At 40.4% G+C, this 12,889-nt stretch overlaps 1 protein-coding gene and 1 non-coding gene across 2 annotated transcripts; one reads left to right on the plus strand and one right to left on the minus strand.

Moving 5' to 3' along the window:
- Window positions 1–820: 820 nt before the first annotated feature.
- On the minus strand, window positions 821–927 carry LOC130965056 (small nucleolar RNA R71). The gene has a single exon (XR_009081113.1). It is a non-coding gene; the product is annotated as a small nucleolar RNA R71 (small nucleolar RNA).
- An 817-nt stretch (window positions 928–1,744) lies between these two features.
- Window positions 1,745–2,647, plus strand: LOC130962571 (uncharacterized). The gene has a single exon (XM_057888769.1). It carries the CDS (start codon window positions 1,745–1,747, stop codon window positions 2,645–2,647), a length of 903 nt encoding a protein of 300 aa, XP_057744752.1.
- Window positions 2,648–12,889: the final 10,242 nt, after the last annotated feature.

The following is a 12,889-nucleotide window of genomic DNA, read 5'->3' on the forward strand; positions in this document are numbered from 1 at the left end:
TGGGCAATTTTTTTCCCTTGTTTGTTTACTTTATTCAGTCATTTATTTTCAGTTTGTTTAATTCTTCCCCATCCTCTATACCCTCTCTGTTTTTCTTTCTTTCTTTGTTATTATCTACAATTCTACTCACTAACCCACTAACTGTTTGATAATTTGCATCACTCACATTAACAAGCACTCTAACAAGAATAACCTCTTCATTTTATCTCTTGCTGTGTGTTTTGTTAGTTGTATGACAGGGAGAAGAGGGGGAACCTCAACTTCCTTCGATTCAGAACCTGAAAGAACCCTCTGGAGATTAAGGAGGGAAGCAAGAGGGAAAGGAGTTGTTGGTGCTGAGGAAGAGGAAGAGTAATTTGAACCCAACATGGAAGAGAACTTGGAAAATAATCATGAAGGAGAATCTCACAACCATGCTAGAGAAGACCCTGCAAATCATGCTGGGTAAGAAAGGAGAGTTATAGGCTCCTACATCAATCCAAATCCAGGAAACTGTGGAAGTAGCATCCAGAAGCCCACCATACATGCCAACAACTTTGATCTAAAACCCCAGCTCATCACCCTTGTTCAGAACAACTGCTCATTTGGAGGAAGTGCTCAAGAAGACCACAATCAACATCTAACCACCTTCCTAAGAATTTGTGACACTGTGAAGTCTAATGGAGTCCACCCGGATGTCTATAGGCTGCTGTTGTTCCCTTTTTCACTCAGGGACAAGGCATCCAAGTGGCTCGAATCATTTCCAAAAAAGAGCTTAACAAATTGGGAAGATGTGGTGAACAAATTTTTGGCAAGATTCTATCCTCCTCAAAGAATTAACAGGCTGAGAGCTGAGGTGCAGACTTTCAGGCAACAAGATGGTGAGACTCTCTATGAGGCATGGGAGAGGTTCAAGGACTTAACAAGAAGATGCCCACCAGATATGTTCAATGAATGGGTTTAACTTCACATTTTCTATGAAGGTCTTTCCTATGAGTCAAAGAAGGCTGTAGATCATTCATCAGGGGGCTCTCTAAAAAAGAAGAAAACCATTGAAGAAGCCATATATGTCATTGAAATAGTAGCTGAGAATGACTACTTCTATGCCTCTGAAAGAAGTAATACTTGAGGAGTAATGGAGCTGAACCACATCGATGCATTGCTAGCTCAAAATAAAATGATCACCAAGCAGTTAGCAGATCTCACCAAGAAGGTGGAGGAAAACCAAGTTGCAGCAGTCATCACTTCATCACCAACTCAAGAAGAAGCGAATATAGGAGAAGAAGGTGACTGGGAACAAGCCAACTATGTTGAAAACTCACCTAGACAAATCCATGATCCATACTCTAAAACCTACAACTCTGGATGGAGAAATTACCCCAACTTTGGTTGGGGAAATCAACAAGACCAAGGTCAAGACCAGAGACGCCACAACCTCAACTCCAACAACAATGCAACTCACCAACATACCTCACAGAGATCCTATCAACACCTACCTAACCCCAATCCACCATCACTAACGGACGATAGACTTTCAAAAATTGAGACTCTACTTGAAGATCTATGTAGAGAAGTCCAAGACAACAAGGTGTTTAAGGAAGAAGTGCGAGCCAATATCAAAAACCAAGGAGAAAACATCAAGAGACTGGAGTCCCAAGTAGGGTATCTATCTCAACAAATTTCCAAACCCACTGATGAATTTTTCAGTGACACGGAGAAGAGCCCAAGAGGAGAAACAAAGAAAGTAAGGTGGGAAGAATGTAAGATGATCACCACAAGTGATGAGAGGAGTATGAATGAAGTAGGACACCTCCAAGACAATCAAAAGGGAAACCAGGAAGAAAGGATCCATGCACCTCAACCTACACTCAAGGAAGAGCTGAAGAAGAAGGAGACACTTAACCCATATGCACCCTTTCCCCAAAGGCTTAGAGGTGGTGTAGCAGGAAGAATGTATTCAAGATTCCTCGACATGTTTGCATCTCTTGATGTAAATATACCATTTATTAAAGCCCTCCAGCAAATGCCTTCCTACATAAAGTATATAAAGGAGCTATTAGCCAGAAAGAGTTCATTGAAAGGTGGACAAACAATAAGGATGAATAGGGATTGCAGTGCTCTTATTCAACCAGCGCCACCCACAAAGAGGAAGGATCCAAGGAGTTTCCATATTCCCTGTGCCATAGGAGAAATAATGATTGATAAAGGACTCTGTGACCTGGGAGCGAGCATCAACTTAATGCCTCTATCCCTCATGAAAAAGCTTCAAATCAATGAGCTAACACCCACAGATGTAATCATTAAGTTGGCTAACAAAACTCAAAAACAGGCAATAGGAGTGGTTGAGAATGTGCTAATGAAGGTTGGGAACTACTTCCTCCTCACAGACTTTGTTGTCCTGGAAATGGATGAGAACTCTATTTACCCCATCATTTTGGGAAGGTCATTCTTAGCCACAGCCAGAGCACTCATAGATGTGAAACGAGGAGAGCTAGTGTTGAGAATACACGATGATCAGCTCACTTTCAATGTTTTCAACCTCTCACAAGAAGCAGATCGTGATAACAAAGAGCTGATGGAGGAGCCAAACAAGGAAGCACAAGCACCACACATAAGGACTCCTAGGTTAACAACCAATGTGATCAGAAGGAGCAACAGCCAAGTGTAATCCAAAAGAAACCAGACCCACCAAAATCACATGAAACAGACAACAAAACCATTCTCAAAAAAGAAACCACAAGGAACAAGTTGGCATCAACAGACACAAGAAAAAAGGTCCCAAGAGGATGGAAAAAGAAGAAAATCCTTACAGAAGATTTCTTGCCAGGAGATGAAGTGGTCTCTACATACTTCCCATCTATACCACCTCACCTCCCCATTATTCCATCCCAGCTGCCTCCAGTGTACACCATCAACAAAATCTTGTCCCTAGAGCATATGGAGCTTATCAACAAGGCCAATGGACATAGGTTCACTGCAAGGGGGGAAGATTTCAAGCACTATCAGCCACCTTGACAAGGACCAAACGTCAAGCTAATGACGCTAAAGAAGTGCTTCATGGGAGGCAGCTGATGAGCGGATAATTTGTATACTTTTTGGCATTGCTTTTAGTATGTTTTTGATATGATATAGTTAGTTTTTAGTATATTTTTATTAGTTTTTAGTGAAAATTCACTTTTCTGGACTTTACTATGAGTTTGTGTGTTTTTCTGTGATTTCAGGTATTTTCTGGCTGAAATTGAGGGACCTGAGCAAAAATCTGATCCAGAGACTCAAAAGGACTGCAGATGCTGTTGGATTCTGACCTCCCTGCACTCGAAGCGGATTTTCTGGAGCTACAGAAGCCCAATTGGCGCGCTCTCAACGGCGTTGGAAAGTAGACATCCTGGGCTTTCCAGCAATATATAATAGTCCATACTTTGCCCAAGATTTGATGGCCCAAACCGGCGTTCAAAGTCACCTCAAGAAATCCCAGCGTTAAACGCTGGAACTGGCACCCAAATGGGAGTTAAACGCCCAAACTGGCACTAAAGCTGGCGTTTAACTCCAAGAAGAGTCTCTACACGAAATTGCTTCATTGCTCAGCCCAAGCACACACCAAGTGGGCCCGGAAGAGGATTTTTATGTCATTTACTCATTTCTGTACACCCTAGGCTACTAGTTTCTTATAAGTAGGACCTTTTACTATTGTATAGAAATCTTTTGATCATGTTTTGATGATTAAACCCTCTTTGGGAGGCTGGCCATTCGGCCATGCCTAGACCTTGTTCTTATGTATTTTCAACGGTGGAGTTTCTACACACCATAGATTAAGGTGTGGAGCTCTGCTGTACCTCGAGTATTAATGCAATTACTATTGTTCTTCCATTCAATTCCACTTGTTCTTTTACCAAGATATTACTTGTTCTTCAACATGATGAAGGTGATGATTGACGCCCATCACCATTCTCACCCATGAACAAGGTGACTGACAACCATTCTTGTTCTACAAGCATCTGAGGCTTAGTGAATATCTCTTGGATTTCTGATTGCACGATGCATGGTTGATCGCCTGACAAACGAGTGCTCGCCTGACAAACGAGCCAGCCATTCCGTGAGATCAGAGTCTTCGTGGTATAGGCAAGAACTGATGGCAGCATTCAAGAGAATCCGGAAGGTCTAACCTTGTCTGTGGTATTCTGAGTAGGATCCAATGATTGAATGACTGTGACGTGCTTCAAACCTGTAACCTACTGGGCGTTAGTGACAGACGCAAAAGAGTTATTCTATTCCGGTAGGGGAGGGAACCAAACCGGTGATTGGCAGCACTGTGACAGAGTGTGTGCATTAGCTTTCACTGCGCGGATGGGAGGTAGCTGCTGACAACAGTGAGACCCTATACGAGCTTGCCATGGAAAGGAGTAAGAAGGGTTGGATGAAGACAGTAGGAAAGCAGAGAGACGGAAGGGAAGGCATCTTCATGCGCTTATCTGAAGTTCCTACCAATGAATTACATAAGTATCACTATCTTTATCTTTTATGTTATTTTCGTTCATCACCATATATATCTGAGTTTACCTGACTAAGATTTACAAGATGACCATAGCTTGCTTCAATACTAACAATCTCCGTGGGATCGACCCTTACTCACGTAAGGTTTATTACTTGGACGACCCAGTGCACTTGCTGGTTAGTTGTGCGAAGTTGTGTAATGCCATGGTATTGAGCGCACCAAGTTTTTGGAGACATTACCAGGGATTATGAGAGTTGTGAAAAAGTATAGTTCACAATTTCGCATGTCAGCAGCCCATGTTCTATGCCCTCTTTCTTTACTTTTTAATAGTAGTAATAAGGAAAATTTCATGGAGTTTTAAATCAATTTTGACGACCAATATAAGATCCCTTTACATGCAGCGTATAGTACATGATAAGTTTGGTGTTCAAGGTACACCAAGTGGGCTTGAACACACTTTATGAGGAGAAATTATTCCCCAAACTTGTTGCACCATATGATCACAAACAAGTTTGGTGTACCAACGTTGCATGCATTGGAAATTTAGTGGTTGATTAATTTGCAATCATGGAAAGCAATTAGTCATTTAAAAAAAACAAAAGAAAAAGAAATTTTTTTTTAGCTAGCTTACACCTTAAGTTTTCCCACCAAAAATTTCAATTAACCATTTGCATTTTTTTCGTGTATAGGGAATCCAAAAGGACATTGATGGTACTTGATAAGACAATTAAGGAAGGGAGATTCGGCCACTATACCAAGAAAATCTCACACTTGTCTTCAAGGGGAATATCTTTTGGAAGTGTTGCCATGCAACATTGGGAGTTGGATAGCTTTGGAGACCGAACCAAGACCCTCATAAAAGAGGTGATCCTTGTGCTCATTCAACACCAAACTCCAACCGTCCACTATCAAACAACACCATCAATCCACACCCTTCAATCATTTACCATCTTTCTATATAAACCCCTTCACACAACCTCTCCGTACACACTTCTTACTCTCATTCCTCTCCCTTCCTTTTCTCGGATACACACACTTCATCCTCCTCCAAAAAGTTTCACACACACTCTCCTAGCCACGTCTAGTGAACCGCAACCACACATCAACCATCTTGCATGGCATCATCAAGCTCAAAGAGACAAAAGGAGAAGGAACCCATAGATCAGCTTTCTTTTGATGAAAAGCGATTTAGAACCTTCTACCATGCACTACAATTTGGTTGGATGGTTGACAAAGAAATCATATATGAATTAGGCTTTCAAGTCACACGAACTGAGTGCCCATAAATCATAGAAAAGGTAGAAAAACGTCGATGGGAGCTCCTTACCGATTCGATTACAAGGGTGAACGCAACTCTGGTGAGAGAGTTTTATGCAAATGCAGTTAGACATGATAAGGCGGATGAATCCTATACAAGTTTCGTGAGAGGGATCATGGTGGATTTTAGTCCCATGAGCATCATGAGAGTGCTGAAGTTGCGAAGCATACCTTTTGCAGAGGAGAGCTATCACTCAAGAATGGACAACAAACCCAACCATGACCAGATTATACAGGATATCTGTGTGCAAGGGGCAGATTGGGACAGAGACCCCAATAGGAAACCCAGATTTATAAAAAGAGGAGACCTCCTCCCTGAAGCCAAAGGGTGGTTTGAAATCATAAGGAGATCCATCCTCCCAGCAGGGAACAACTCAGAGGTAAACCTTAAGAGAGCAACAATGGTGCAATGCCTAATGAAGGGAGGAGAAATCAAGGTTCATGAACTCATAGCCCAAGGCATTCGGAAGCTTGCTGAGAAGAGCGATTCTGGAGGAAAGTTGGGTTATCCCAGCACTATTCTCCGTCTTTGCAACCACGCTAGGGTGATATTCGAGGATGAAAACCCCGAGTGGATCAAGGTTGGTCTTTCAATCACTTATCGTCAGATGCATGCTGCTGTAACTCCACTACCTCAGCGAAGGGTAAGAAAGAGGCCAGTCCATCAAGCTGAAGAAGGACAACATCCACAGGAGCAAGCCCCAGCCACCTTAAGCATGCACCAATTACAAGAGGCTATTGATACCTTATCTAGGCAATGCATAGAAAATCAGGGAGCACAGAAGAAGTTTCAAATGCAATTAATGGACTGCCAAGAAGAACCACTCTCTAGATGGATGAATTAGCAAGGGGAATGGCAAAAACAATTGATGGACCAGCAATTAGAACAAGGGAGACAATAGAGTGAATCCTTCCATAACCTGAACCAGAAGCAAGATCAACAACAAGAAGCCATCCAAAGGCTAATCAACATCCAAGCACATCAAGGTGCACACATTCATGAGATTCATAGGAAACAAAGAGAGCAAGCAGATCTTTTCGATGAATACAGAGCATTCTCGGAAGGAGTCTACATGAGTAAGACTGGATATCATGTGAATACCCAAGCCAGGCTTGGGTACCTAGTCGGACAACTACCTATATTGCATCCTGGGATCACAAAATATGAGAATGTAAAGGATGAATTAGCACGAGTGGAGCACGAAAGGGCCGAACAGAGTCATGAGTCAGTAAGGAAGGTACTAGAAGATTGGAAAATTGCTAGAATGAATCGGATGAGAGGAAGCACAAGCGGACAAAGTGAACATAAAAAGGACAAGGAAGCAGAAGAACATGAGCATTCCAATAAGTGAAAGGTGGTGAAGTTCCTTCTTAGTTCTACCTTTTTCAAAGCTTTAAATAAGGAAAATCATGTATGAAATAGAACATGCTTCCATGGTAGCTTAGGATTTTTAATTCTGCATTTAAGTTTTTCATTGCTTAGGTTTATGTTTATTAAGCTTAATGTCTCTAGTGTTCAATTTCACCTTTCTTACTTGTATGCTTGTCTTTTAAGTTAATCAAAAAAGGAAAATGCTATGAAAAGAACAAAAGTAGAGTTATTTCGTGGAGTAGGTTCTGAATGTTTGTGGTAGGATGATTAGTAAGCTAAGTTGGTTCACCTAAACAAGGAAAGAAAGCAACTATCTACCCTGAATCCTAAGCTTGAAACACATCCTATGAGACTAACCAAATAATAAGATCCCAATAAGAAAAGAGAAAGAGCAATAAAAGTGAAAAGGAAAGAAACACAATAAGAAACAATGCTAGGCACCAAGGATTTTAAGAGGCATGTGTCTGTAGTGTTCATGTGCAAGGGATATGCTTGGATGAATAAGCTCTTAGGGGTGCCTCATCACTTGGTAACATGGATTAACTGATCCGGGATTATCAGCTGAAAGTCCACTATCAAGAGTGACCTTTGCTACAGAACACTTAGTAACCCAAAGAGGTGCTGGACACCAAGGTCTCAAGAAAGAAAAATAACAAACCATGTGCCTGTGGTGTGTATGTATGAGGGAAAGAGACTTGGGGGAGTAAGTCCGTAGGGGTGTCTTAACACCTAGCACCTTGAACCAACTGGTTCGGGAGTGTTGACTGAAAGCTTATCATAAAGAGTCGCCCTCTTACATAGCACTTAGCCAAAAGAACAATGTAATAAACCTTGGAAAAGAAGGAAGGATCAACAATTAAGAAGTCTCAAATGATGTAATCAAGAGAGTGACCAAGGACTTGATAAAGGCCTGAAACCTAGTAAAGGAAAGAACCTAAGTTGCTATGCATGAAACCCCATACACCAGGAATTCTACTTCTATATTATCTTCTTACTCTTTCATTCATTCTTCCTATGTTTCAGTATTTGCTTAGGGACAAGCAAGCTTTAAGTTTGGTGTTGTGATGCCAGGGCATCTAGGCCAGTTTCACTGACCTTTTCTTTACTGTTTTAAGGTATTTTCATGCATTTTCTTAGTGAATAAGGCAAGTTTTGGATGAAAATACACTTACACCTTGATTCAAACAACTATTGTGAATTTCACATGATTTCATGAGGATTCTGCTAGAATTGAATGATAAATTGATGATGCATAATTGACGTTAGGATTTTTGTTAGTAAAGAATTTTATAAAAATAGTTGCGTTGTAGATATAGTTTCTAAACCAACAAAAATCTCTTCGTATAAACGTTTTGATTGTCACAAGTAACAAACCCCTTAAAATTGATAACCGAGTATTAAACCTCGGGTCGTCTTCTCAAGGAATTGCAGGGAGGTATGTTCTTATTATTGGTTATGGAAAAATAGTGGTTGGGGTTGAAAAAGGTTTTAAGCAAGAGAAATAGATTACAGAATTGATAAATTGATAACTAATAAAACTTTTGGCAAGGTATTAGAACTGGAAGTCCTATCCTTATCAATTGCGATGAGAATTGAATTTTAATCCCACTTAGTTAACCTTTACTAAAGCAAAGGAAAGTCAAGTGAAATAATCAGTTTGATCCTCAAGTCCTAGTCAATCCCTATGGGAAGACTAGCTTTAGAGCGATCTGCCCATTTCAACCACTACTTTATTTGATAATTCAAGAGTTACCAATTATTTAACCCAAGCCAAAAGGGAAAATTCTAAATTAAATTGAAGACATCATAAATAGAATAAAGCAATCATAAATCTGAAAATACCTCAAATTATATTAAATAGAAATATCAAATGTAACATGGAAAAGCTCATAGACAAATAAAAGAGAAAATAAATAAATAAGAACGTTGAACCTGTGATGAAGAAGATGAAATCCCTAATTTCTAAAAATCCTACCTAAATCCTAAGAGAGAGGAGAGAACCTCTCTCTCTAAAAACTACATCTAAAACTAAAATTATGAATTATGAGAGCATGATCTGAATGGATGCAATTTCTCTAATTTATAGCCTCTAATATGAGTTTTCTGGGCCGAAAACTGGGTCGAAAACAGCCCAGAAATCGCTGGAGAAGAAATCTGCCACGCTGGTTTTTGTCACTGCGACGCGGCCGCATGGAGCACGTGGTCGCGTCGCCTAGCGTCAGGGCAACTATGGTATATTATATATCAAATCGAAGCCCCGGACGTTAGCTTTCCAACGCAACTGGAACTGCGTCATTTGGACCTCTGTAGCAAAAGTTATAACCGTTTGAGTGCGAAGAGGTCAGGCTGGACAGCTTTGCAGTTCCTTCAACTTCTTGTATTCCTTCCACTTTTGCATGTTTCCTTTCCATCCTCTAAACCATTCCTGCCCTGTAATCCCTGAAATCACTTAACACACATATCAAGGCATCTAATGGTAATAAGAGAGGATTAAACATAGGGAACTTAAGGCCAAAGAAGCATGTTTTCAATCAAAGCACATAATTAGGAAGGCAAATGTAAAACCGTACAAATAGTATGAATAAGTGGGTAAAGAGTTGATAAAATCTACTCAATTGAGCACAAGATAAACCATGAAATAGTGGTTTATCAATAATCTCATGACTTTGGCTAGAGCTTTGATGCACTTTATTTGCTTGATTTCAGGACAAAGGAAGCAAGGAAGAACCACGTTAGTACTCATGTTAATCTAGTTAACGTGACCACTAACGTGGAATGGAAATAGCTTGCAACGTTAAGGAGAAAATTGATCACCAATAACGCCCACGAAGCCATCATAAGCCCACGTTAATCGCCACGTTAACTAAGTTAACGTGGTAGTTAACGTGGAGACAAAAGAAAGCTCCAACGTTAGTGGTAAACGTGAACACCACTAACATTCCAAGATTTTGCAATGAGCCACATTAAGAGTCACGTTAACTTAGTTAACGTGAACTCTAACGTGGAAGAGAGGAACAATGCCAACGTTAGTGACACTCACCTTTGTCACTAACGTTGGATCAACTAGCATTGCCCACGTTAGTGGTCACGTTAAGACCACTAACGTGAAAGTTAATGTAGAGCTGAGATTGATGAGCCAACATTAGTGACACTCACCTTTGTAACTAACGTTGGAAGATGGCATAACTACCACGTTAGTGGCCACATTAACTTAGTTAACGTGAGCTCTAACGTGGAAAGTAGGGGCACTTTGAGCGTTAGTGACAAAGGTAAGTGTCACTAACGCTCTCGAAGGTGAGGCATAACCACGTTAAGAGCCACGTTAGTTACACTAACATGGACTCTAACGTAGGGACAAAGGGCATAAGGCAACGTTAATGGGAAAGGTGAGTCACAATAACGCTTGCGAAGGGTTATAAGCCAACGTTATTGGGAAAGGTGAGTCCCAATAACGCTAGCAAAGATTTACAAGGCAACGTTAGTGCCACTAACGTTGGAGTTAACATAGGCTATATGGGGTTGGAACGTTAGTGAAAATTGTGATTGCCACTAACGTTCTCAAACCCACAATATCACTTAACGTTAACTTCACTAACGCCAATGCCTAACTCATACTTTTCTGCAAGCTGGACCCACTAAAGATTGGAACTGCTTCAACTCAAGATCCAAAGCCCACATCCAATACTTGAAGAACTCACAAGAAGATCAAGAGGAGTAGTATATATAGGAGTAATTTTGAACTATAGAGAAGCTTGGCACTTTGGAGAACTACTCTCTGTATATTTACTTTTCTACACTTTTAGCTGGGATGTATCATTTTCTGCCATTTTCTATTTCTAGAGCTATGAACAACTAAACCCCTTTCATTGGGTTAGGGAGCTCTGTTGTAATTTGATGGATCAATTATAGTTTTCATTCTCTTCTTCTTTCTTATCTTTTGATTTACTAGAAAGCTTTCGATCTTAATTCAATTGGTTAGTTGTCTTGGAAAAGAAACTCTCCATAATTGGATCTCCTCTGAGCCTTGAAAAAGGGATGAGGAGATCATGCTAGAAATACTTTTCTCATGTTAGACCAAATTGGGGTCTGGGCGGATATAGTGACATGTAATCCTCCCAACACTTTGATTTGAAAATACATGTGGTATAATCAGTGACCATATTTCATCTCTTCCCATGAGCAATTAAATCAAGGAATTGGGCAATTGTTCAAGCTTAGAGAGATTGGATTACCAAGGAATTGGAATCTAATCACCTAAGATTGCCAAGGATATCAATAGATGCATTGATTGAGGAAGAGATGAAAATGAACTTGATCCGGAGAATACAACATCTCCTGAGCCCACTGAATCCCCATTTCTAATCTTACCCATTCTCTTTATTTCCTGTCATTTATCTTCATGCTCATTACCCTAAATTCCCATTTAAGATTCTGCACTTTAGTTTCTGCTATTTACTTTTCTGCCATTTAATTTTCTGCAATTCTCAAACTACACTCTGTTTAGCTCAACTAGCATACTCTTCCAACTAAAGTTGCTTGACCAATCAATCCCTGTGGAATTCGACCTCACTCTATTGTGAGTTTTTACTTGACGACAAATTCGGTATACTTACCGAAGGGAAATTTGTTGAGAGACAAGTTTTCATGCATCACAGTGATGAAGATTGGAGCTTGGAAGTGAAATTAGGGTTGAGGTGCGGTGGCTAGGGAGTGAGGGGTCAGGGGACTGAGGTCTCCAGTTTACATAAGGAGTTGGATTGGGTTATCAGATCAGGCGGTTAGGTATGCAGGTTTCTTTTTCTTTTCGTCTCAAAATGATGCCGTTTAGGACCCGGGTAAAAAATGGCACCTTTAAAAAATCGGCCGGTTTGGCCAGTTCACCGATTAACCACTGGTTTGATCAATTTTTTTATTGATTTTTTGTAGAACAGTTCTAGGTCAACCGAATTGGCCAGGTGATCGGTTATTGGTTAACCCAGTTGGACCAATCAATCCGGTCCGGTTTTCAAAACCAGTCAATCCGGTCCGATTTTTAAAACCTTGACTTGCATTGACAATGGTATTTCAGTCTATCTGACTCCAAAATCCTGTATTCAACATTTCTTTGAAAGTTGTAATTCTTCACTGCCATCAAAACAGCATCTCTATTCCTAAATCTATGGCCTACTCAAAATTTCACACCACCATCCGTGTTGTAATCTTTCCTGTCGCCAAGATTGAAAAGGTCCTCTAATTACATCGCATCCAAATTAAGAATGTGATAATAGCTTGGATTTTCTTATAATTGTGGAATAGCCAATGGAGAAGGAAGAAGAAATTGAGCAACCCTACAAGGTGGAGTATCCGTCACATACTTTCTAAACCACTCACTCTTGTTGGACGACTGGGCTTCCGCAACATAATCTGAATCAAACTCACTCAACTCTATGTCAACACTATCTCGAGGATCAATGAAGTGAATTGGCCTCGTTCGCTATTAGGACTGCATGGGTATTGTAGAAGATGGCCCAAAACCACCACCTACGTCACGAGCCTTAACATACCACTCCATAACATGTTGCGGCATTAGCCTAATATGTACATCGAATATTACACTGACGTGCTTATTGGCTTCAATCCAAAATGTCCTGTTAATAAAACATCCACTAGGCAACGCTGATAGGAATCTATATGCTACTCTGCCAACTTTCTTCAAACCAATTTTCCCATGTTGCTCAAGATGACATTTT

The sequence above is a fragment of the Arachis stenosperma genome, chromosome 2, assembly GCF_014773155.1.
Source record: "Arachis stenosperma cultivar V10309 chromosome 2, arast.V10309.gnm1.PFL2, whole genome shotgun sequence".
NCBI classification, from domain to species: domain Eukaryota; kingdom Viridiplantae; phylum Streptophyta; class Magnoliopsida; order Fabales; family Fabaceae; genus Arachis; species Arachis stenosperma.

What these genes read in the sequence shown, in the direction of transcription:
- LOC130962571 (XM_057888769.1), top strand. Translation starts at nt 1,745, where the DNA reads ATGATCACCACAAGTGATGAGAGGAGTATGAATGAAGTAGGACACCTC.